This window comes from Daldinia vernicosa (genome assembly GCF_022497035.1).
Source record: "Daldinia vernicosa strain CBS 139.73 unplaced genomic scaffold F5Y00scaffold_14, whole genome shotgun sequence".
Classification (NCBI taxonomy): Eukaryota; Fungi; Ascomycota; class Sordariomycetes; order Xylariales; family Hypoxylaceae; genus Daldinia; species Daldinia vernicosa.
Window position 1 is genome coordinate 84,674 of NW_025953930.1, and position 24,802 is coordinate 109,475.

General features: G+C 47.8%; 5 protein-coding genes across 5 annotated transcripts; 3 read left to right on the plus strand and 2 right to left on the minus strand.

The window, feature by feature from the left end:
- F5Y00DRAFT_31273 (ARM repeat-containing protein) lies at positions 1-4,112 on the plus strand. Its single transcript, XM_048013465.1, has 5 exons — positions 1-475; positions 541-630; positions 696-977; positions 1,087-1,177; positions 1,227-4,112. The coding sequence occupies exons 1-5, from the start codon at positions 347-349 to the stop codon at positions 3,557-3,559; spliced, it is 2,925 nt and encodes a 974-aa protein (XP_047866411.1). The 5' UTR covers positions 1-346; the 3' UTR covers positions 3,560-4,112.
- Positions 4,113-5,879: 1,767 nt separating this feature from the next.
- Positions 5,880-9,410, plus strand: F5Y00DRAFT_232352 (P-loop containing nucleoside triphosphate hydrolase protein). The gene is made up of 4 exons (XM_048007158.1): positions 5,880-6,300; positions 6,492-7,224; positions 7,291-9,066; positions 9,123-9,410. Exons 1-4 carry the CDS (start codon positions 6,293-6,295, stop codon positions 9,138-9,140), a joined length of 2,535 nt encoding a protein of 844 aa, XP_047866412.1. The 5' UTR covers positions 5,880-6,292; the 3' UTR covers positions 9,141-9,410.
- Positions 9,411-10,037: 627 nt separating this feature from the next.
- Positions 10,038-20,070, minus strand: F5Y00DRAFT_232354 (uncharacterized protein; the record flags this gene model as incomplete). Its single annotated transcript, XM_048007159.1, has 3 exons — positions 10,038-19,871; positions 19,931-19,966; positions 20,036-20,070. 3 exons carry the CDS (start codon positions 20,068-20,070, stop codon positions 10,328-10,330), a joined length of 9,615 nt encoding a protein of 3,204 aa, XP_047866413.1. The 3' UTR covers positions 10,038-10,327.
- Positions 20,071-20,664: 594 nt separating this feature from the next.
- On the plus strand, positions 20,665-23,032 carry F5Y00DRAFT_31431 (DUF300-domain-containing protein). Its single transcript, XM_048013467.1, has 6 exons — positions 20,665-20,941; positions 21,010-21,027; positions 21,084-21,137; positions 21,185-21,272; positions 21,339-22,349; positions 22,398-23,032. The coding sequence occupies exons 1-6, from the start codon at positions 20,853-20,855 to the stop codon at positions 22,896-22,898; spliced, it is 1,761 nt and encodes a 586-aa protein (XP_047866414.1). The 5' UTR covers positions 20,665-20,852; the 3' UTR covers positions 22,899-23,032.
- Positions 23,033-23,955, minus strand: F5Y00DRAFT_31432 (uncharacterized protein). The gene has a single exon (XM_048013468.1). The coding sequence runs from the start codon at positions 23,725-23,727 to the stop codon at positions 23,167-23,169; it is 561 nt and encodes a 186-aa protein (XP_047866415.1). The 5' UTR covers positions 23,728-23,955; the 3' UTR covers positions 23,033-23,166.
- Between the last annotated feature and the right edge of the window lie 847 nt (positions 23,956-24,802).

Genomic DNA, 24,802 nt, shown 5'->3' on the forward strand with positions numbered 1-24,802 from the left:
CACGGAATGAAAGCAAGCTCCATACTTTCAGGCTCACATGGCAACCGTAAAGCACTGATTGATGTTTCTTATTTTGGCCCCTCTTTCCCTCTACGCCGACACGTATAATAAAATCTTGCGCTCAAGAACCTCGCCGGGAAATTTGAGAAATTTAAATTGCCTACAAGTTTCGTCTTAAACCAGCCGTATTATCTGGTGCATCCCTCGGCGTTGGTATATCATCCCAATAATAGTTTTTATTCCCAAACCCACCGAACTTTGCGATCGATTTCAGACTGACAGCCGCTGCTGCTCCTGACCTGCGTGCCCACCCCACGGCCGTCGACCTAATCGATATTTGCGCATCATGGCTGCGAACGGAGCGCAGCAGGGTTTCGGACCCGATGAGGTGCACCAGGCTATGCTGACTATGCGGGGTGGGGACTCGGATAAGAAGAAGAAAGCCCATGAATATCTAGAGCTCTTCCAGAAATCGGTTAGTATACGCCCGGATTTTATCGTATAGCCCTCATCGTACGTCGTTACTGATACGGGTTATAGTCGGCAGCGTGGACCACAACCATTACGATACTACAGTCAAATGCCGAAGCGGACGTCAAATTATTCGCAGCGACGACACTGAGAGGGAAGGTTAGTCTAGAACAAGAACTTATACCGTAGCCTACGGCGAAGCTGACGGAACAACACCTTACAAGATTACATACGATCTGTCAACCCAAGTACCCGCGCCTGAGATCCCGGCCGTGAGATCTCAGTTATTAGCGCTCTTGAAACGTTTTGCGCCGGGGCCGAAGCCGATCAGGGTACAACTATGTGTGTGTCTAGCAATCCTAGCAATACAGATGCAAGACTGGAAAGACGTATTACCTGTCGTGGTGTCATCCCTTGGCGATGACGTCGAAAGCCATGCCTGCATCTTGGACTTCCTTAGGGTTCTACCAGAAGAGGTGACCGAGGGGCGAAAAATCACCCTAACAGTACGTAAATCGAGGTTATTTCAGCACGTCTCCTACGCTCTTCTCCTCTAGAGGCGTGCTATTGCCGTTGCGGTAAATGAACAAGAAGTCTAATAGGTTAATGGTCTAGGATGAAGAGCTTACGGCGAGAACCGCCGAATTATTAGAAGAAAATGCTCCACAGGTGGTGCAACTCCTGATTAATTATGCCCACTCATCGCGTAAGTTCAATTCAACCTTATCATAAACACGGCTAATATGTAAGGATAGCGGTGGCTGCGACAAATCCCCAACTTTTTGAATGTATAACGTCCTGGCTACGTGAGGTCCCTATCAATGAAATCGTCAAGTCCCCTCTGTTAAACATCGTCTTCAACGCCCTTGAAAGCGATGTATCCTTCCCGGCAGCTGCTGAGTGCATTTCGACCATGGTCAGAGAGACCAGAGAGATAGACGACAACATCGAAACCATCCAGGTACTTCTACCGAGGGTTGTTGCTTTGCGGCCCAAGATTCAAAAAGTGGCCGAAGAAGAAGATTTTGAGTCATACAAGGCTCTCACCAGGCTGCTAGGCGAGGCTGGTTCTTCGTGGGCCGTTGCCATTGCCCGGGAACCCAGCCATTTCAGAGCCCTCGTCGATGCCATTCTTGAGTGCGCCGCAAGAGACAAAGACAGAGAAGTCATCGAATACACTTTCGAGTTCTGGTATGAACTTAAGCAGTATCTCGTACTAGAGAAATATATACAGTCACGTGTGGATCTCGTGGATGTATATGCGAAACTTGTCGATATTCTACTTAAGCATCTCGAGTATCCCGATTCAGGATCTGGTAACGAAAAGGATTTGTTCGACGGAGACAGAGAGGCAGAAGAGAAGTTCCGCGAGTTCCGGCACCACATGGGAGATACCTTAAAGGACTGCTGCGAGATTATGGGCGTTTCCGAGTGTTTGGCAAAGGTTCTTGACGCCATCAAGATCTGGATGCAAAAATACGCAGGCCTGGCGAACGGTGCTTCAGTCCCTCACTGGCAACAATTAGAAGCTCCACTGTTCTCTATGCGAGCTATGGGCCGTATGGTTACTAAGGAGGAGGAAACCGTTCTACCTCAACTTATGCCCCTTCTCGTACAAATGCCAGCTCATGAGAAACTGCGTTTTGCGACAATAATGGTGCTGGGTAGATACACAGAGTGGACAGCTGCCCACCCAGACTTTCTCAGTCCCCAGTTTAACTACATCGTTTCTTCTTTCGACACAAACTCAAAAGAGATTATGGGAGCTGCCGCTATGGCGATCAAATATTTCTGCATGGATTGTAAGCATCTGCTCAGCGACCAGATTGTCCAACTTCAACAATTCTACGACCAAGTTCTGGATAAACTTCCCACGCTCAGCCAAGAAGAGATCACTGAAGGCGTTGCGATGGTAGTATCTGTGCAGCCGAGGGACGAGATATTCAAACTACTCAAACTCTTCTGCGACCCATTAGTTCAGAGGCTGATGGCCAAGGCCAACAATGCAATAGACAAAGAAAAGAAGCTGGCAGTTGCTGACCATTTACAGTTGATTACACTCTTCACCCAGTGCGTCGTGGTCCTGCCCCCTGTCCCGCTTGGCCAGGAAGATCCCGCGGTGAAATATTGGCAAGAGGTTTTCCCGATATTGTCCAAGATCCTAGAAAATTTCCTTGACTTCACCCCAATCTGCGAAAGGATTTGTCGATGCTGGAGATTCATGGTGATTGCCCATAGGGGAGCTATGGCACCAATTCTCCCAGATATGGCGAATCAGCTAGCGAGTGGGTTCGCGACGTCGAAGCAAGGTTGTTTTCTATGGGTCACCGGTGCTATTCTACGGGAGTTCTCTGATGATCGAGAACACGTGGCGCCGGCTATGACAGAGCATATTTACGTTTTCTTCGAAGCCCAAGCTACAAATGTGCTCCGTTTCCTCAGCACGCTATCACCGACGGACCTTCCGGATGTAACTGAAGACTTCTTCCGCTTGGTTGTCGACGGATTATTATATTACCCTCAGAAATTTATCCCATCATCGATATTTGGTCCCGTATTCGAAGCCGCCCTCTCCGTTCTTGTCTTAGAGCAACGCGAGCCTTTGTCTGCTACCCTTCATTACATCCGAGATGTTCTTGGATGGGGTACCGCATTTTCGCCTCCGTCGTACGACAACATGTCGGCCCCAGTGGCTGAACAGCTAAAGGTTCTCGTGAAACAGCTCCTATTGGCACAGGGGGAGACATTGATTAAGCGATTACTCGCTGGCATGATGATCACATTCCCGAAAGATTGTTTTGCTGATGCTAGTGGTGCCCTGCTAACACTATTCGAGATTTTACCCGATCAGACGGCGGCGTGGGTAGACCAGACGCTCCGATTGCTACCCGAGGGGACCGTCTCGGCCACGGAAGTAGATCGCCTCATGACGAAGATTAAGGAGAAGCTTAGTACTAATGATACGGGTGACGTACGACAAATACGCTCAATCCTCCAGGACTTCACCAACACTTACCGAAGAAGATATGTTGCGCCCCGAGATGGCTTAGGGGCACTGGAGGGAGCACGATTCCGATTCGCTGGTTAGTAATCAGAGGTGTTGCATGCATTGATTACCCTCTAGTACGATTGGGGAGGAAGGTCCCGATGATAGCGTGCTCGGAGCAGCTGGAATCCCAATTAATAGTTACGCCTAGTGCCGCGCAGCTATCGATTTTAAGCTGTTGGTGGAACGATGGAAAGGGGTAAAACCCGCGGTCGCGGACGCAGTCGACGACGTAGATAGTTTAGGAGAAATCATACTTTGTCGGGCATCGGGTGGCGATAGTGGCGTAGTTTGGAAGTGAATATGGGAGTGCAAAAGAAAGATACCTATACCTACTACCTATAAGTAATTTTCTGCGATTGCAGATCAGATCGAATCAGATCACCACGGCAATAGTTTAGAGGTTGTTTGTACATACGCCACCTTTTAATAGTCCATAACTGGTAAAATCGATGCAATACTGTTCATCACCCGGAATGAGTGTAGTGTAGAGAAAGGGCGGTGCTTGAGGTTAAGTGCAGCTGGTGGTTTTGTGATATGGTATAAGGGTGTTTCTGTGTGTGATATAGCCATGGTGATGGAGGTTTAGGTAATACACGCTGCTTTCTGAAGATAGTCAGTTATCATACACGTTATTCCTCTGTCTGCGAGTAACTTATACGCTACTCGACGTCACGGTTCCATGTTCTTTTATTAGTGGTAGTTATCGCATATGATAATATTGTTTTTTTAACTTATGCACTAGATTACTTGGTGGGATGTAATAACCGATGGATGGTTTATGTGTAGTTGGTGGTAGTTAGTTAATTATGAAGCAAAATCAAACTTAGGATAGCAGTATGTAACTAGGTGGTAACCAATTGGGAGCAAGAGAAGGAGCACGAGGATGCGATATAATAGGAGATTGTGATGGCTGTCTAACGTATTATATGTGGTATTCATATTGGGTTAATGGTTGGAGTTTATAGTTGAAGAGGTCCAAGTCCGTTATCCTTAAGGTGAGTATTCAATTATGTATAGAGAAGCTAAACATAAAAGTATTAGCTGTAGAGCCCCTATTTGAACCTCCGACTGTAGGTACCTAGGTATGGATACTAAACCAAAACCATGTGCTGAGGTAAATATATACCGTCCCGTGGGCCCCTCCTATGACGCGATGCCGAATTGCCCCGCTGTCGCGCTTCCGTATCCGAATTAGTGGAGACATCTCTCCGGGATCCGGTAATCTTCACCGGGTTGCCGCCAGTTGGAAATATCAAGGCATCGGCCAATCATACCTTTCATCACAACATCCAAAAAGATACATCGTATGCACCGGCTGTGTGGGAGCCGTCAAATCTAACAAGGAATAGGACAATATACCGCCACACATGTTATAACTACGTTTGCCTTAATATGCTCTGGGTTCGGAGGTTTAAGGGTGTTTTTTTTTTTTTTTTTTTTTTTTTTTTTTTAGCAGTAAGGGCCTTTTGCCCTAACGCAACTCCTTAGCACACAAGCTTGCTTAAAAGGCCCAGTAGGATGGTTCTAGATCAAGATGTAGCTGTGGCGTTTCACGCAATGACTACCTAGATTTCAAATTAAGGCAAACTAATTTGCTTGAGTCATCTATGTAGTGTCCAATCATCTAAGTATAAATGGGGGTTTCTAGGATTGCTAGCATATTCGGCATAGTCAAGTTTGAAAACGAGATGGTCCGGCTCTTTTGGTATAAGCTACGATAAAGATTTGACACACTACCTAGGTAATATCAACCCAATAATAGCCTCACGGCCATTGGAAGATTTTGGGTCTCCTCCAAGACATAAAGACCAAGCAGCCAAGGTTTGGTATAAATTATGAAGATCGTATGTACATGCATGGCTTCATGTTCCCCATGTTTCTTGCATAATGGAGAGTACGTAGTCACACCGAATAGGAGCATGGATCAAGGCGTGTATAGGTACCGTAAAGAGACCAGAACGTAAAATCCACAATACCCGCACAGGGCACCCTACCTTAGTTACTTGCCAAAAGTGTGTAAAGGTCGCACTGTCACAGGACCTAAATATCGTATGTTGTAGCTTGAATACGAATGTTTTGATGCTGTTTTAATGCTGTTTTGCCGTTTCGTTTATCCCAAGTACTGTGGTACTACTAGGTACATTGTACCTACTGTATGTAAAGTTTATCTTAAGTGAGTTGAATTAATAATAGCAGGTTAAACGGGGGTTAAACGGGGGTCAAACGGGAGGGCTAAAACCCTCGATAAGCTGAATTTGGTTTATCCCGTTTGATTATTGGCCCGTAAATTTGCCGCTACAGGAAAGGAAGGAACAGCGGTTGCCCCACTAGACCACAAAAAATATACCTACCACACACAGGTCAAACAGTACAAAAATTGATGTCACTTGCAGGCAGCAGGCAGCAGGCAGGTCGATTTTCTTGGAAGGATAAGCATTGCCCCGCTTAGCCCGCCGCCTGTGAATTTTCTCTCCTCTTGTACCCCTCCTTCCCAACTCTGCCCCGACAAATTTTCCTTTCCCTCGAAGCAAGAACAAGCTGGTCGTCGGTGGTTGCGACTTTACACTGAAAGCTTTGTTTCTCTTCCTTTCTTACCACTTTACCACTTTTTACTATTCGATACTCTCTAGAAGAGTTCGCTGGTGATTTGTATCGACCGTGAAGTGCAATAAGGCCACTTCCATCGACACAAATCTCACCCCGCTTTCATCCATCACCAGTTGATTAGAAAAAAACACACATAGCTGTTTTTTTCACATCAATACCGCCAAGATGGTCAAGTAAGTCTCATCGCCTTTACTTTAGCTATCATAATATAGCTTCATCTCGTCTCATTCCATCGTCGCTGCTTTATGCGCCCCAAGAAATATCTTCTATTACCTTCATGATGCCCAAAGTCACCCCACCCGGAGATAAGCTTCCGTTACATCCATCTACTCTACGGCCAGAGCTAACATGCGCTTCCGAATAGCTTCACGATCGACGAGATCAGGCTACTGATGGACAAGCCTACCAATGTCCGTAACATGTCCGTCATTGCCCACGTCGACCACGGCAAGTCTACCCTGACCGACTCTCTCTTGGCCAAAGCCGGTATCATCTCCACCGCGAAAGCTGGTGATGCCCGAGCTACGGATACGAGAGCAGACGAACAGGAACGTGGTATTACTATCAAGTCTACTGCCATCTCCCTGTACGGCAACCTACCCAACGACGATGACCTTAAGGACATCGTTGGCCAGAAGGCCGATGGTCGAGATTTCTTGATCAACCTGATCGACTCGCCTGGTCACGTTGATTTCTCTTCCGAAGTTACCGCTGCCCTGCGTGTCACTGACGGTGCCCTCGTCGTCGTCGACACTATTGAGGGTGTCTGTGTCCAGACTGAGACCGTCTTGCGACAGGCTCTTGCTGAGCGAATTAAGCCTGTTATCATCATCAACAAGGTCGACCGTGCTCTTCTCGAGCTGCAGGTCTCCAAGGAGGACCTTTACCAGTCCTTCTCCCGAACAATTGAGTCGGTTAACGTCATCATCTCCACCTACCTTGACAAGTCCCTGGGTGACATCCAGGTCTACCCTGAGAAGGGTACTGTCGCTTTCGGTTCCGGTCTCCACGGCTGGGCTTTCACTATCCGCCAATTCGCCGTCCGATACGCTAAGAAGTTCGGTGTTGACCGAAACAAGATGATGGAGCGTCTATGGGTAAGTTTGATTACCGCAACTGTCTATCGTTCTCTTTGCCTCGTACACTACTGACTAATTAACCAGGGTGACAACTACTTCAACGCTGCTACCAAGAAGTGGACCACCAAGAGCACTCACGATGGCAAGCCCCTAGAGCGTGCATTCAACCAGTTCATTCTGGACCCTATCTTCAAGATCTTCGCGGCTGTGAACCACGCCAAGAAGGACGAGATCAACACTCTACTCTCCAAGCTCGACCTCAAGCTTTCCAGTGAGGACAGGGATAAGGAGGGCAAGCAGCTCCTCAAGGCTGTTATGCGAACTTTCCTTCCCGCTGCCGACTCTCTCTTGGAGATGATGATTCTTCACCTGCCCTCTCCCGTTACTGCCCAGAAGTACCGTGCCGAGACTCTGTACGAGGGTCCCCCTGATGACGAGGCCGCCATTGGTATCCGAGACTGTGATCCTAAGGGTCCCCTTATGCTTTACGTCTCCAAGATGGTGCCGACCTCCGATAAGGGTCGTTTCTACGCTTTCGGTCGTGTCTTCTCCGGTACCGTCCGATCCGGTCTCAAGGTCCGCATCCAGGGCCCCAACTACACCCCCGGAAAGAAGGAGGACTTGTTCATCAAGGCTATCCAACGTACTGTTCTGATGATGGGCGGCAAGGTCGAGCCCATTGACGACATGCCTGCTGGTAACATTGTCGGTCTGGTCGGTATCGATCAGTTCCTACTCAAGTCTGGTACTCTTACCACCCTGGAAACCGCCCACAACCTCAAGGTCATGAAGTTCTCCGTCTCCCCTGTTGTCCAGCGATCCGTCCAGGTCAAGAACGCTCAGGATCTTCCCAAGCTTGTCGAAGGTCTTAAGCGTCTGTCTAAGTCTGACCCTTGTGTCTTGACCACGACTTCCGAGTCTGGTGAGCACGTTGTTGCTGGTGCTGGTGAGCTGCACCTTGAGATTTGCTTGAAGGATCTCGAGGAGGACCACGCTGGTGTTCCCCTTATCATCTCCGACCCCGTCGTCCAGTACCGAGAGACCGTTGCTGGCAAGTCCAGCATCACTGCTCTATCCAAGTCCCCCAACAAGCACAACCGTCTGTACATGGTTGCTGAGCCGATCGACGAGGAGCTCGCCAAGACGATCGAGGAGGGCAAGATTGGACCTCGTGACGATTTCAAGGCCCGTGCCCGTATCCTAGCTGACGACTTCGGCTGGGATGTCACCGATGCCCGAAAGATTTGGTGCTTCGGTCCCGATACTGTCGGCGCCAACTTGCTGGTTGACCAGACCAAGGCCGTACAGTACCTCAACGAAATCAAGGACTCTGTCGTCTCCGGTTTCCAGTGGGCTTCCCGTGAAGGACCCGTTGCCGAGGAGCCGATGCGAGCCATCCGATTCAACATCCTCGATGTTACCCTCCACGCCGATGCTATCCACCGTGGTGGTGGCCAGATTATCCCCACTGCCCGACGTGTTCTGTACGCTGCTACGCTGCTTGCTGAGCCCGCTCTCCAGGAGCCTGTTTACTTGGTAGAAATCCAGGTCCCCGAGCAGGCCATGGGTGGTGTCTACGGTGTCCTTACCCGAAGAAGAGGTCACGTCTTCAACGAGGAGCAACGCCCTGGTACTCCTCTCTTCACAATCAAGGCCTATCTGCCTATTATGGAGTCTTTCGGCTTCAACGGCGATCTCCGACAAGCCACCTCCGGCCAGGCTTTCCCTCAACTCGTCTTCGACCACTGGCAATTACTACCCGGTGGATCTCCCCTCGACAAGACCACAAAGGTCGGACAAATCGTCGAGGCCATGCGAAAGCGCAAGGGTCTCAAGGTCGAAGTACCGGATGTCAACAACGTAAGTGAAAACCTTCAAATTCATAAAGTCTATCATATACTAACAACGAACAACAGTACTACGACAAGCTATAAACAAGTTCCCCCGATGCTCTATAGACTACGACCTAGTGCCATTATTGGCAGATATCATGAGACGGCTCGGATCGTTTTTAGTTGGGTCCGTCGCATGGATATAATATGCGGCCTTTCATTAGAAGGTCGGAAAGGAATGACCTGCGGCCGTGGATACAGAAAAGCTATGCAAAGGCACTGAGGGCGTAACTTTCATTAGCTGTCGTACATCTGGTTTGCCTGTAACTTTCGACACAATTGAGATGAAGAATTTAAGTGATTTTGATGTATTTTGCGATTTGTAAAGTGATAATACGCATGTTCTTTTGGTTTGTGATTTGATAACCCCTTAACTAATGGCTGTTTATACCTGGTATTATATAGCGCCTATCTTACAACTCAGCCAGGTATAGAAATTCAAACACCCTAAGAGGATATTAATACGCATTGTCTAATATTTAGCTTCGCATACTTGAATTACCAAAGCTAAATTTGGTATACCTTGGGAGTTATGCCATGTAAATAATCGTATAAAGGTAGCCCCTATTCACCTAAGAGCTTTGAAGAAGTTCTTAATATATGGGAATAGATGGGTACCTTAAGTACCTAATCTATACGCTACTATTTATACTTGAGGATGGAAAGATGAACTGTCTCTCATAGAAAAGGGCATATTATACCCGCGAACGAGCTTCTTCAAGAATAATCAGCGTGATTTGTTTAATAATAATAGGCGATGTCTTTTCCTAAAGCCTGTAAGTACCATTTTTATGGATCACGATAGTTATAGAATATTACTAGGCACGTTTCCAAAAATATATATTTAGGTAGGTATATTGCCTAATAAGCTACATTATAGACCTAGGATTGGTAAATTATATATAAAAAAAAGGCGTAACTACTGTCTATGTCTAGGCCTAGAATACCAATTTTGATTATAGGTACTTGGGTACCAGAGTATATATATATATATATATGTTATCCCCCGAAACTCCTATTCCTATTCCCCGTTTCTGAAACGAACAAACAAATATTATTTTCTCTGTTGCGCCCTGCTATGCATGCAATGCTGATTAAAAGAAAACAAGGGTGAGATGATTCCATCCATCCATCCCTTTCTCCGTCTACCTCTCCTATTATATATATAATACATTCTCATTGCTTAGGTAGGTAGGTACTTCCTCCTTTTCTTTTTTTTCTTTCTTCCCCTACGACGACCCGAGAATCTTCGCATACGCATCCTCGACTTCGCCCGCCAGCTCCAGCAGCGAGACGATCACAATCTGATGCGTAAGATTCGGCAGGCGATCTCTATGCAACCCAATCCACTCCAGCGGCGGCGTTGCCTCGCCCATGTCCCTGAGCTGCGGCGTTTCGATAACAGGCGGTTCGAGGGCTACATATTCGTACTTGGACTGCGGGACATTGACTTCGGCCGTGATTTTCTGCCTTTCGCCGCCTTCCTTGCGCTCTTGCTCTGCCTCGGGAACCCCGGTTACTTTGATCGCGGACATGGTCGGGATCTCGCGGCCCCAGGTCTGCGCGAGCGCTTTGGTGTGGTTCGCCCACATGCCGCGGATGAAGCTGATGCGCGAGTAGTTCCATCCCACTTCCACCTTGCCCTCGAATGAGCTCTTGAATATGTACTCGATGGTGCGGGATTCCGGGCTTTGCGACGTCTGCATCATAGCTTCGACCTTGGGAACCTTTAGGATAGTGCCGCCTCTTGACCCCGTGGCGCTTGCGACTACGTCTTCTACTGAGATCTCGCTGACTGCCTTGGGCGCCTCGACTCTACGTACACCTGCGAGACCTATGCGCAGTTGCCCGAGAGTCATGCCCAGGATACTATGGATACGTTTATCTTCCATGCTCGCGGCGAATCTTGCCTGTGCGTTAAGAGCCTCTAGTTTGAAGACTTGATGATCTGAGAATGTGCTGGGGAAGATGCCGAGATTAACTGCCTTCAACGTCACCACCACATCCGTATTCAGGGATATTGGAGACTTCATGTCGGACTTGTCGGTCTGCGGTTTGCTTGGGATAATCTGTTGAGCAGACGGTTGGTTCGTGATCGATTTCCGTTTCATGAACTTCTCGATATCTCGCAACGACGTCTCGTAGCTTGCCTTTCTCTCTTGTATAAGCTTCTGGATAGCTTGCCACAGGGCAACACTTTGAGCTGCTGATGTGGTGGTGCCGAATACTTGAACGGCTTCTCCATCAAGAATCGCCACCAGTCTGTCACCAGAGGCCGTTCTCTCCTCACGCACATTGTACATAAGGAATTCCATACTCGTAATGTCTGCAACTAGGAACGCTTGATAGTCGAACGCAGTTTTAAGTCTGAACTGGCTGAAACTGATTGAGGCTTGGATCCTCGGCGTTTCGTTCAACGCCTGCTCGCGTTCTGGCCATTCGATGGACGTGCGTAGCTTAAATTTCTGGAGGGCAACAAATCCACTCAGTCGACCAGTGCAATCCACGCCGATCTTTTCAAAGCCTAGACAAAGATTTTGCTCCCAATCCGAAGTTTTCTTTGACGAAACCCAGAACTCGGATATAGCGAACTTAGACTTGCCGAGGGATTGTCCGAGATCAACAACAACATTCAGGGCTTCAATTGAGATAGTAGCTGTCCACGGGAATGCTGCTGTGGCGGCAACTTGCTGGTATCTCTGTACAAGATGCCCTTGCGCAATTGTTTCTGCTGTTACCGTCGCAACGGGTGCTGCTGTACCTTGCCGAACTTCCCCTGGAATCCAGATTTCTCGGAAGAGTAGGAAGTCTTGAAGCTGCTTCGCGTTGATCGCCACCTCCATCGGGCTGACCTTCAAAATGGCGGAGAGGCCACTTGTACCACTAACGTGCTTACTGTTCATCAACGAGAGCACGATGGACTCGACTTGAAAACTACCCGTAGACTCTCGCGAGTATACGTGTTGTACAGACGTATGGAATCCGCTGAAAGTGCCCGAGATGGCGAAGAAGTTGCCTTGCTCTACCGCATGAACAGTATTCATCGTAATATAGATATCGTCGAAGCGGGCCGTAGCAGCAACACGGCCGATGGGTTGACAACTGAAAGTAAACTCCTGTTGACAAATGCGCAGACCTAAATTCAGCTTCACACGTCCTAACACGGCGCTCGGATCAGCTGTGAGAATGTTGTCTTCATTATTAGGCTTTGGTTTATCGTCGCCGTCAGATTTCGATTTAACAGAATCTTCACTCGGTATTGGTGGTGATACTGGTGATTCGGGCGTATCGTCACCTACAACCTCTTTGATGCTAGAAGTAATATCCATAATAAGAGGGACGATGGTGGGGTAGAGAATGTTGCGTGAAGGATCGACTTTAACCTCTCCATATAGAGTTGGGTCTTCTTGGCCGTTATCTCTATATTCTGTCTTCCAGGCTAGGCCAGGGGTACGAAGCACCATGCTGCTGCCGGTTTCGTCTGTACTAAACTGGCCATACTTGCCAGCTAGTGCGGGACGATCCCTCGAGCCGCTGGGTTCGTCTGAAGATTTTTTCCCAGTGAGGTGTACCACAGCTCCGGCAAAGTCAGCATCAATCAAAAGTGATTCTAGTCTCCTGCTCCCGAATAATGAGCGTCTCGTTTCCACAGTCTGGTCTGGTCGGGAGATCTCCTTCTCTGGCATAACTATTGGCGCCCAGTGCTCTGAAGCTCGTTGAACATTCTTCGCTGATAGGCTGATCGAGTCCTGGAGATGTGCTGCCGGAACGATAAAAGCAGAGGTTAATCGTAAATCCAACGATTTACCTACTGCCTGGAAGGCTAGCCGGCGAGCATCTGCCGTCGAGACAAAGGCAATGTTGAATATTACCTCTGGTAGGAGCGCCGAATTTAGAGAGCGTAAAGACTTGTCCTGGCCTGGAGGAACCATTTGCAATTGGAAATCCTCGATAGTCAGCTTCGCTGAGTTCTTCTTGCGCGTAGCGAATTCGATTCGTTTAAAGGATAAGACCAGGTCCTCTTGGCCAATTGTCGGTTGATTTAGAGTAGAGACAAGCCAACAGAATTGTATATTTCGTATCTCAAATGAGTACATGATCGAGGAAAGGAACGAATCTAATATATCACTTTCCGTGTCCTGCTCTTCGTCGTTAATAGCGATACGGGGTTTCGACTGTCTTAACTTCCGTAAGTATTCTAGTTCGCGTGACGTATCGAGGTCTTTGATCTTGTCACCCATGTAGCCAAGTACGTCTACGAATGTCGACACGGTATCCGACGACAGGTTCACCTCGAACCCGTTGGACTTGAAGTCGAAAGATCTTAGCTCTATCCCATCTTCGGATTCGCGGCTTGTGGCGGTGATTAACGCGCCGAGGGAGAGGTTGCCGCAAGATCTCATACTTTCCTCGGAGCCTTTCTCAATATTGAACATTATCTGGTGAAGATTGATATGTATCTCGGGGTTCTCTAATATTGGTCCTCCATCTATCTTGTTAGTGAGCTGCATTTGCACAGCATCCAAGCAAAACGATAGACGCGCATATGGTTCCGTGTCCGATTTGATCCGTGCATTACCCCATATCTCAAGTCCTGCAAGGCTACCATGGACAGAGTATGTAAGCTTCGAATTGCTGGATACTGGCGAAGCTGGCTTTTCGGGCTCGGTTCTGGAAGAGCCGAAAACTTCGTTGACATGTTCTTTTATTATTCTACCTTGCTCCTGAAGATCGCTGATAGCATTTGAAATTTCGGGTCTATTGAGTGCGGTAAGCAAGCTATAGACAGCCGAAGCGTCTAATTTGACAAGCTCCAGTGACGCCAGCACCGTGATTGAGTGCTCCCCTGGAGCCATGTGATTGGTTATGCGACCGTTTGTTGGTGGTATTTGTAGCAAAGAGATACTACGTGGTGTATTATTGACTTCGATTTCTATGTTGTGTGAGTTTTCCTTCACATCAAAGTCCAGTATGACCTCTTTACCAAAGTTAGCAGCCATGTTCGCTCGCGCTACAATACCGGAAATGGTATAAGTAAGAGACCGTAGTAAGGGTAGCGAGATGGTATACGAGTCTAGAAACATAGCCAAATTGACTTGGATCGTCGAGAGTCGTCCTGATGCTGTACGCTTCTCTTGTTCAGACTCAGGGGATGAAGGGAATCTTTGCGCCAGAGCATATAATTGCGCAACTTCATCCTTGACTAGTAAGTCTAAAACCTCGGCCAACACGATTGGATCCTGCTTCACAATAAACTCGAGATCTTGGCTACTAGCCGCTGACCTAATAGTATGTGTCGAGGACTGTCCGTCAAATTGTACTTCATGTGCAATAATGACGCTTGGGCGTTGAAGTCGTGCAGTGGCGAGTACCTGGGAATGGCTCTTGACCCTTGTAGAAGCTGAATCGAAGCCTAGTATGAGATTTGAACTTGTAGTACCATGTGCACTACTAGTTGTAAGTATTGACAGTTTAAGCTCAGAGCTTTGCAGTCTGGTACTCAAGTTAATAGCTTCTAGGGAGATTGCACCTTCTCCTAGTACAAGCACCACATGGAGTGGGCGAGGCGATATTCGTTTAGCTATATCTTGTTGTTTTGGTGGCGGTTCTTCGGATACTGAAGGCTCTGACTTCTTGTAGAGTCGTAGTATGTCATCTGCGAGTTCACAAAGCTCCCAGTTAGCCTTGAGACCAGCTTCGCTGCAGTACACGTTGACAAGTGTCAAGGGTTCTCCAATATCGGCCGACTTCTCGTCAATTGCTTCGATGCTATTACTTCTCTCTTGGACCCTCACGGTGAGATCAATTATAATAGCCTCGTTCTGTTTCGGTCCAGGGTCAAGTAGAAATTGAATTTCTTGTATTCTGGCTACGACCATCATAGGAATCCGTTTAGATGTATCGGTTTTAGGCTTGGACATCTCGCCGAAAATATTATTCAAGAGCACTGCGTGTCCCGGATCCTCGAGATCCCAGCTGCGCCATCGCTCGAAAGCTGTTGTAACTTGTTGTCTCATGTCAGCAGGACATTGCGAAAACCCAAATAGACAGTCTCGTCTTAGGTTTTCTTTAGTATCGCCATCTAGTGCGGACCACATCTGGCGTAGCCGTGTAACCAGTTTCCAAGAATCGTAGGTTCTAAGGTGCTTAGAAGCTGTCCGTAGGATAGCCGAGGGTCGAACGACAAAAGAAGCGTCGCTCGCATTATGCCCTTTACTTATAACATGGTACGTGAATTGTTTCGAACGTTCGTCTGCAACCGAAAGGGTTTCTGAGAAAAGCTTTCCCGTCTCTGATGCAAGCACATTCGTTCGATGAATCAGTGAAGCGAGGTATTCCACTTTGCTCGATGACGAAGAAGCTTGTATAGCACCTATATCTGCATCAATATAGTTCACCTCTTTCGTACCCATGGACACCATAACTCTCTCTATCTTGGCCAATACGGCGGCCTGCGTCTGGTCTAGGCCTGCAAGCCTCTCGGCGGCCGAGACCTGCAATGAAGCGAGTCGGAAATGAAAGGATAACCGAGAATCTCCATTGCCATCAGCCACGTCAGCCGGGGATCCGGATCGAGTAGCAAGCACGAGTTGTTTGAACGACACATCATACTGATCTTGCGGCTCTTGTGATGGATCGGTAGAATCGGTATTAGAACAGTTCAAGAAGCGCAAGTTTGCTTGCGGCAACCGGACGACAAAATCAGTAATAGTCCCGTTTACTTGTGCTTGTTTTTGTGTATCAAATATGTCTGTTACCGTTCCTATGTGGATAGTATCAAGAATATCCTCCGGGTCGGAAGGTGGTAAAGCTCGTATCAAAGACGCTATACATCGCAGAGATGGAGCGTTAAGGAAAACGGTAATCCCGGAAGGAAGCTCAAGGAGTAGACTCTGGTGGGCACAATTTTGATTTAGTTGGTCAGGTGGTAGGCTGTCCAAGCTAAAACCCGAAGAGTCTAGACCGTCATTTTCGTCCTCTTCGATACTGTGAAATGTCGCTTCTTTGGTATCTGGTCTGACGTTTTGTAAAGGAAATGAAGGAGCATAGTATTGGCTCGAGAATGTTATGCTGCTATGTGGCGGTTCCCTCTTATCCCCGGACTCACCATAAGCGCTAAAGTGCCCCGAGTATTCGCGGGAATGAATAACTCGTTTAGATTCGCTATCTTTGAATGGCACGGAATTCGGGACTGCACGGCCGGAAGCCCGGGATCGTTGCGCGGTCCTAATAGAGCCTGGTCGTAGAATGCTCCCACTATACGAGCTGGCTAATGAAAGGAACGAGCTCTTATGACGAAGTCTGGCGGAACGATTCGAGGAGCCTAAAGATGATAAAGACGCTTTGTCGGCAACAGATCTAGATAAAGCTGGCTGGGGAACTGGGGGAACGCTTTGAGCCGGGTTGTCGACAGGATCGGACGCGAAGTCATTCAGAAGGCCCGGAAGTAGCAAGAAGTCCGCCCGATGCGTACGCTGGTCATGGCGGCGTACAAGTTCCTGTTGTAATAGCCTCTCCTGTGCAAAGTCATACTTGCGCCCAATAAGTGCAAAATGTACATTTGTTCGGAGAAAGACGTCCGTATCAACATGAGAACGGGGCCGTGACCTATGTCTCGTCGCTGATTCCGAGTTAACACAAGCAATCTCAAGATTCGGCACCTTTATATCTGCGCGTCTTGAGTAGTGTGTTCGCGCCCAGTCATTGAATTGAATATCGACTGCTGCAGTGGAAAACAAGAACGCCGCCTCATCCACATGTACCCAGACTTGAACTGACTCAACGAAGACACGCAAAAATGTTACATCATACACCACAATAGAAGAAAAGGGAATCAACGCGTTCTCGTCGTCATCAAGCGTAAAGCCAAATGCTTTTCCTGCTCTTATAAGAGTAGTCAGAAAATCGGTTGAACAATCCCCCGTGACTGATCCAGCTTTTAGGTCCCAATTACAGAGATATGTTGGCTCAATAGGTGGTAAGCCAAATAAACGGTGCCCATGTATATCTAGGCCATCGATGAAAAGCTGAGTGCTCGGTATAGCACTCATTGGGCTGATGCCTCCATCTTCCTCGCCACAGAGGGAAAGACTTAGGGGACTGATGCATAGCTCAAGATCCATATAATAATTGGTAAATCGAAGGTCAAGGGCTATAGAGGCAGCCTCGATTGGTATATATCGTTTTGCAGAGTACATGTTGGCAGGCAGAAAAAGCCTAGGGTCGTCAGCGCGGATGCTTAGTATCACATCTAGATCATTTGATTTCTTATGCGGAGGACGATCCTCAGGCTGAGCATCTGGTTCAGCTCCTTTGGCCCGTAAGGCTTCTTGGTGCTCATCCAGTGTCTTGAAATGGATATTGTCGCCAAAATAATTGTCTTTCATTTGTAAGAAATAACGAACAAGGAAGCCATAAATGCGGGCAGTAAGGGACTGGCCGGAGACATCGAGGACGAGCGTGTCAGTATTTGCAGGTGAAGTCGTTGCATTGTAATTATAATTTCCTTGGATAGTTAGGCTTTCAAGGTGTCCTATGTCTTTTGAAGCTAAGAACGTCGCTTGAGTATTCCATGGTGGCACGTGCAAGCCGAGGCGTAGAGGGTCGGCCGTGACTTTAAAAGGTATCGCATTTTTCGTGGGACGATAGTTATCTAATGGTATGGAAGTGTCTACTACCAGACGGGGGCTGGATAGGACTAGATACGTGTTCTCCTCGAAGTTGATTGGGTCGTTGACGATGTTCACATCGTTGACGTTGAGATAAAGCTTTAGGTTGAGAAGTCGCAAGTTAAGGAGGTATCTAAAAGGAGTGAATAAAAGGTATTCAGCCGGTGGCCCGCTTCCCCAGTCGTCTATGAGATCAACGAGCAGAAATATATGATCTCTCAGAATGAAAAGCTCGAGCCCGTCACCCTCTATGTCAAAACGCCAAGTACGGAGGCCATTCCATTTCAGGGGCGTAGACAAGTCACAGGAAATTTGCAGGCGCCCAGATCGCCATAAGAGCCCATGGTTTACGCTAGTCGAGACTTCGGTTGCGGGAAGATCGATTTTCAGAGTGTTCGTATATCCGGTTGACCTGGCTAGCATATCCATATCATACGAGATGGTAGCATTCGCCGCAACCTTGATGTCGAGCCACCCGATCGGACGTTGTTCTGCGGCTGTAGTTGCGGTAGACTTTTGACTCCTGCCTCTTTCACGTCGATTGCCTTGCTTGTGATGCTGCCTCAATGTAAGAGCCTCGTTTTTCCACTTCCAATTCTTGGAGTCTTCACGGGTAGGAACTCGTAATATAACCTCTTCATCAAATTGCAAATAGAAATTAAACCGTGTAGGTACACGGTCCGCGCCGAATGGTAGCCTCTGAGCGGGAGTTGCATCCTTGCATAAACCCGGGAAAAATACCTTCTGAAGTTCAGCTCGTTGTCTGTCTGCCCACGGCCCGTAATTTATTGTGCCACCGCTCAAAGACAGGCTGATCGCCCAGGCCGGCGCGACGGTTCCATTGATATCATCGGATACATCATTTGATGAATACACTGTACCACGTGGCGTGACTTTTCCGGGAACATCCCAGAGTATTGTTAACGTTCCCTTAGGACTGTCAACCACCGGATTCACCTTGGCATACTCGACTGACGACCATCGAAGTCTATCATCATCATCGCCGTCACTGAGATACCGGGAAAGCCCTTGCCATTGGTTGGAGCCTGGTATGCGGGTTTCATTAGGTCCATCTTCATCTTGAGAATTTGCCGAAAAGGATTCGACCGACTTCCGCCAATATGGAACCATATTCCGCAATTGTCCAACTACTTTGCGGCGTTGTCTCCGAAGAAATGTTCTTGGGGGTACAGGACTGGTGGCTTTTGCGACTTGTTCGTCCTTGACAGCCCTAGCGAGTTGCTCTTCCTTGAACCCATCATTTTCCCTCATCTCAAGTACTGGATTGTCAAAATGTATCTTAAAAAGCTGTCGATAGGGATCCGGAGTCTGACAATCGCTCGCATCAACTTCTCCTGATAGGCCCTTAGACTTTATAATAAGAACGGCCTTAGTATTCTCATTTCCCATAACAAGGGCTGCCTTGTCACATCTAAAATGAATTGGGAGTAATTGCAATATTTGAGGTAAGTCTCCCTTATCCGCCGTCTCAAAGTCACCATCGGAGGTAGAAGTAGATTTGAAAGCCCTCCGGGGGCGGGTCTCAAGCCCATCCTTCTCATCAACATACTCTTGCCCAGCTTCTTCGAGATGCTCAGACTTCTCATGAGATTTGCGAAGCCGCTGTCGTGGCTTCGCCGGGCTATTCACCAGGCCCTCGGTTCTGTCAAGTGTATCGCCGTGCTTAGACAGAGGAGGGACAGACATTGCTTCAAGCATGGAGTCGTAGGCGGCGCTACGGTTATAAACGAACCACTCGATCCCAGAAACGACGACATTGACACGGCAGGGGAGCTCCGCTTGTTTCCTAGTATCTGATATATTACCGTCCCCGGACTCCTTTTTCTTTTTACCATCACCCAGCCCAACATCGCGTACCCTGCGCAGCCAGTATGACCAGGTGATATGTCCATTCTGAATAAAGATAGTCTCGTTATTTCCATGGTATCGAAGGCCGGTAAAGAAGATACGACCACCAAGCAGGGACCATTGTATCGCTTGTATGTCAATATAGATCCGGTATCGATGCCAGGTATAGGTGCGGATAAAGTAGGAGACGATGGAGGCAAAGGCTCTATTAAAGTATAGTAGGAAGAAGATTGCACTGTAGACGAGTTGAGTATATAAATAAGCGGGAATCGCATACGGTTTAAGATAACTTACAGTAAACCGCAGACTATGATATAAGCTAAGAATTGACTTCACCTAGTTAGTAGGGGATATCTCTACATGGAGACTCCATCTCCAGATGGACAGGTAAAAACATACGCTTTAAAGTCGCGCCAGCCCACGGTGTTGGCCATGTCAACTCCAGAACTCCCCAACTCCCCAATGCACCCCCTACGATTTGCGACACCTAAGTTCTCTCCACTATCCTAACTTTAGAAGACATCGAGCCCCATATCGTAATTATTGATTAAGTTGTAGCGTCTCCTGAGAGACGCGTAGGCAAGTATATCGTTCGGGTACTTAACACTTAACAGGGCGACGGCAGCGAAGTTGCGAGGTTGCGAATATCAATTGGTTGAAAGGTTGATCGAATTCGGGTATGTACATGGATGTAAGAGGTAGTGTAATTGGAGGAGGTACTATTATAGGTACAACATTGAAACCTGGGCTAGATTTGCTGCATGACGCGTGACGGACAAGGATAACCGCAGATGAGTTAGGTACTTAAGTCGATCCATATATTGACCCGCTGAACTTAATACCTATGTACCTCTGAAGCCGTCAGTCCGTTTAACCCGTGCTTATCGATAAGACGTACGTCTACGTACTACTATACACAAGCTGCATGAGCTACTGGCTAGTGTAGCTCCAGGCAGTTTAAGTAGCACGGGGTTGCATGGAATTAATTGAGCGGGTGAGAGGTACCTAGGTACATAAATACCCCCCCAGGCAGCCAGGTAAAGTGCTAGGGTCATTGATGCATGCTTTCGAAATGACATTTCCCAAAACCCTCCACTTTCATCATTAAACCTCCGCTTACAACATCACGAATTTCAAACATGTGCTACTTCGAAATTCTTGTCCTTTGAGTAGGCAGTGCCCCATTTCGGTGACGCGTTGGTCTCAAACCGCCAATATGGCTGGCGGTACCGGCCAGAAGTTCACCACTGCTACGACAGTTATTGCTGGTGTCTTCTCTTTGGCAGCCACCCTGATGTCTATCGTGTAAGATTGAACTGTCTGCTTATCTCTCTTTTAGTTAAGACGGTAATGCTGATATGTTACTAAAACAGCTCGATATGGCTTCAATTGTATGCCCATCCTACTCTCCTAGTCGTACTGTACAATAAGTTAAACGCGTATACAGAAAGAATTACCGGAAGCCTCTCTTGCAGCGATACGTCGTACGGATATTATTGATGTAAGGACAATTCAAGTATAACATTGTACACCTCTAATTTTGTTCAGGGTTCCTATCTATTCGATAAGCTCGTGGGTTAGTATGGTGTCGTTGACCGCGGCAGCGTTTCTAGATCCTATAAGGGATATATACGAGGTATGAATGTGACTCTATCTATGGACTCCTAGGTCCTGATCACTGGTCTAACTTGCCAGCAAAAAGGCCTTTACCATATACACGTTCTTCCAACTCCTAATCAACTACCTCGGTGGCGAACGAGCCCTCATAATAATGGCACATGGCCGCGCCCCTGTGCATCACCTGTGGCCATTAAACCACCTCTTCCCGAAAGTCGATATTTCCGACCCGTACACATTCCTTGCTATAAAGCGAGGAATTCTCCAATATGCATGGCTTAAGCCCATCCTAGCTCTTGCAGCGATTATCATGAAAGCAACAGGCATATATCAAGAGGGGTATATCGGCCTTTCTTCAGGCTACTTGTGGAGTGGTATCATATACAACATTAGTGTTACTGTCAGTCTGTACTCGCTTGGACTATTTTGGGTCTGCATGCACAATGACCTAGTACCCTTCCGACCTGTGCCCAAGTTTTTGTGCATCAAGCTCATCATCTTCGCTTCCTACTGGCAGGGATTTTTCCTTTCCATCCTGGTTTGGCTTGGGGCCATTCCGGACGATGTTCAGGGGTATACTCCGGACAATCTAGCAGCTGCCATCCAAGATGCTTTAATCTGTTGCGAGATGCCCGCGTTCGCCGTAGCGCATTGGTATGCCTTCTCTTGGCATGATTACGCCGATAACACACTCTCGTCCGCCAGATTACCCGTCAAATATGCTGCGAGAGATGCCTTTGGTATTCTTGATCTTATTGAGGATTCCAAGCAGACATTTAGTGGAGATCAATACAGTTACAGGCTATTTGATTCTAGTGGAAAAGTCATCGCACACGAAGATTCAAGCTCCCGATTTGCAAGATTAAAAGATGGGATGAGGTACAAACGGGGAGGCGAGGCAAAGTACTGGATTCCTAAACCCGGAGAAGTTAGAGGGGAGCTGAGTGCGAATACGCCGCTCTTGAATTCCAACGGAGGACCGAGCGGCGATCCAGCACCGAAGTATAATCATGGCTCTATCGATGAATCTACATTGGACCCCGATGATGAGAACCTCTACAGCAGGGCCCGAGAGCTGGAGTTTGGAGATTGGAATGTAAGTTCGATTAATATGTTTATTGACGCATTACTTATATCATTTCAGTACCCTGTCATCACCGCAAACGTGCCAACAAGAGATCGCTGGCTCTCGAGGCATTCAGACGCGTATCAATCGCGTACCGGAGCTTGGCACGCAACTCGATCTGCCTCATCCGAGAGCCTCAGCAACAGGCCCCCAGCAACCACAGCCTCAAGCGCCGAGATTATAACAAGCAAAAGAAAGAAAGGCAAGCAGAAACAAACTAAGCATGCGCCTAAGCCTCCCCCAAAACCAACGGCTGTCGCTGCCGAGGAGTCCCAGTCGAAGGGCCCGCTCGGTGCCCCCGTATTATCAACATCCGAACCTCAAATTTTAGAAGAGGAAGCCGAGGAGGAAGATCTAACGTTCAAAGTAGGGGAACCAACACCTGACGAAGTAACCCCCGAAGGACAGGAAAGCAACCAATGGGGTAATGATGGGGCGGAGCATGATGCAACCAGTCCAGTATTCAGCCCCGGAAACGAGGATGAGTTCCGGAATGTTTGGGGTAGCGACCGTTTGTGATTTGTATAGTACATTTTTGCGCCGTTATTAGATACCCTGGAGTTCACACACGGCTGTTTTATATCGGTAGGTATACGGTGAGCATATTACACCATTAAAATGAGTTTCAATATTATCATTCTGGCCAGTCGAGCACTTTCTCTACCTATCTTCTATCTATTTCCCAATCTGAAAACAGCTTGGCTTGAAAGGTACCAAAGATGTAAAGATTAAGTGGTACGATCTACTAGTAAAGCTGAAGGGGGATAATAGATATCAGCCACGTAATTCACACCCGCACAAACTCCCACCGCGAAGCCTTCGTCACCGTATTAGTTTCGAATAACTTGCCATCCGTGTCGTTCGTGGTCAACGCCATTAACGTCCACCAATCAATCGCAAAGATATTACACCCTCCATCCTCCCGCGGCCGGATAAGCAAGCGCTCCCAACCCTTCGGAACCAGCACCTTCGCCCAAAATCCGCCACGGCCGTCTCGTCCTAGATAGGCCCCCGACACCGTTTCCCGGAAAGACAACCAACCGTCCTCGCTCTCGCTGCAGTGCCATCGCCAGCCCCCGTCCGTGCCGGCGTCGGCTCGTACGAGTAGTTCTCCGCTGCAAAGGGTGATTGCTCGGCCCGTGTCTACGTGCCGGATCATGTATGTCCCGCCTGCTTCGGGCGCGGACCCGATACCCCCATCTGTGGAGAAGGGTGCGGGGAGGGCGGCAAGGTTTGGGGGTGCTGTTGTGTGGGTGGGCGTGTAGACGCTGGTTGTGCCGCTGAGCGAGCTTGTGTCGCTTTGGGATCTTGTCGTCCACGCGTCGTCCATTGGGGTTGGCTTGGACATATGGAGGGGGTATCTAGTAATAAGATAGTTATTCTGATCGCGTTGTCTGGTGCTTGAAGTTTACAGAGTATCTTAGTTGTGGTGGTGGGGTGCGTGAGAAGTAGAAGTAGGTAGGGTTGGTCGCCGTTTGTAGAGTGTCTCGCGGCTGTGCTGCAGGTGTCCGAGTACAGCCAATCATTGGCGTATACATTTATGATGGGTCAGTTTTTATTCGATGCGGCTGGCGTGTAGTCGTTCCACGAGACCAAATAAACCTGCCTTATCGTAATAAAATAACGCGGTGTCTCATGAGATAATTGGTTGAGGACGAAAGGCTTGGGCCCGTAAGCGCCGTCTTTCATCGGTTCAACTTTTACGTCGTCGTATAGTTAGTACAAGCGGGATACTTCCAGCACGCTCTACTATTCTGTCGTAACAGTTGTAATTATTGCATATTATACCAAGAGATTTATAAAGGCATAAGTACAGTTAAGCCACCGAGAAGCTTTTATTTCCATTCATTAAGTTAAGTACCTAGTTGACGCCAAGTCCTATCCCACGAATCTGTAGTTCTGTATCCGTAGCCACTCACGAGATTACCAAGAACCCGTTTTTAAGGGAGCTGGTCTCGTTGAAGGAAGACAGAGCACCCAGGAACTTGACGAATTAGTTACGGACACTAGGTACAATTTAGAAAGCCGCCGATAAATCTTATGGCTCTAAAGAGGATACCGCACACCAACTCCAAGGATATGTAAACAGGCTTTGTGGTATAAACAGTAGAGACGGGATAAGACCCCCAGAGAGGTATATATGAAAATACCTACCTAGTTTAGGGGCTGATATTCCTAGCAATATGTACAAAAAAACTAGAACCACCATCTGGAATTCCCAAGATGGTTATCTTTCTTTTCTTTTCTTTTTCTTTTTCTTTTTTTTGACGATAGAGCCTTATATAATTCCCCCGTAACAGGTAACCTAGCTGGCTTTAGATAGCGCTTCTATAAATATTACGTATGCAGCAGTTAACTTCCAACCAGTGCCTCACATTCGAACTTATCACAAAGCATAACCCAATTCGAAGGAGCTGTAGTGC

Coding starts and splice junctions, on each gene's coding strand:
- F5Y00DRAFT_31273 (XM_048013465.1), top strand. CDS start 347: ATGGCTGCGAACGGAGCGCAGCAGGGTTTCGGACCCGATGAGGTGCAC. Junction 476..540: donor TAGAGCTCTTCCAGAAATCG/GTTAGTATACGC, acceptor TACGGGTTATAG/TCGGCAGCGTGGACCACAAC. Junction 1,178..1,226: donor TAATTATGCCCACTCATCGC/GTAAGTTCAATT, acceptor ATGTAAGGATAG/CGGTGGCTGCGACAAATCCC.
- F5Y00DRAFT_232352 (XM_048007158.1), top strand. Junction 7,225..7,290: donor AGATGATGGAGCGTCTATGG/GTAAGTTTGATT, acceptor CTAATTAACCAG/GGTGACAACTACTTCAACGC.
- F5Y00DRAFT_31431 (XM_048013467.1), top strand. CDS start 20,853: ATGGCTGGCGGTACCGGCCAGAAGTTCACCACTGCTACGACAGTTATT. Junction 21,273..21,338: donor CTATAAGGGATATATACGAG/GTATGAATGTGA, acceptor GCCAGCAAAAAG/GCCTTTACCATATACACGTT. Junction 22,350..22,397: donor TGGAGTTTGGAGATTGGAAT/GTAAGTTCGATT, acceptor ATATCATTTCAG/TACCCTGTCATCACCGCAAA.
- F5Y00DRAFT_31432 (XM_048013468.1), bottom strand. CDS start 23,727: ATGTCCAAGCCAACCCCAATGGACGACGCGTGGACGACAAGATCCCAA.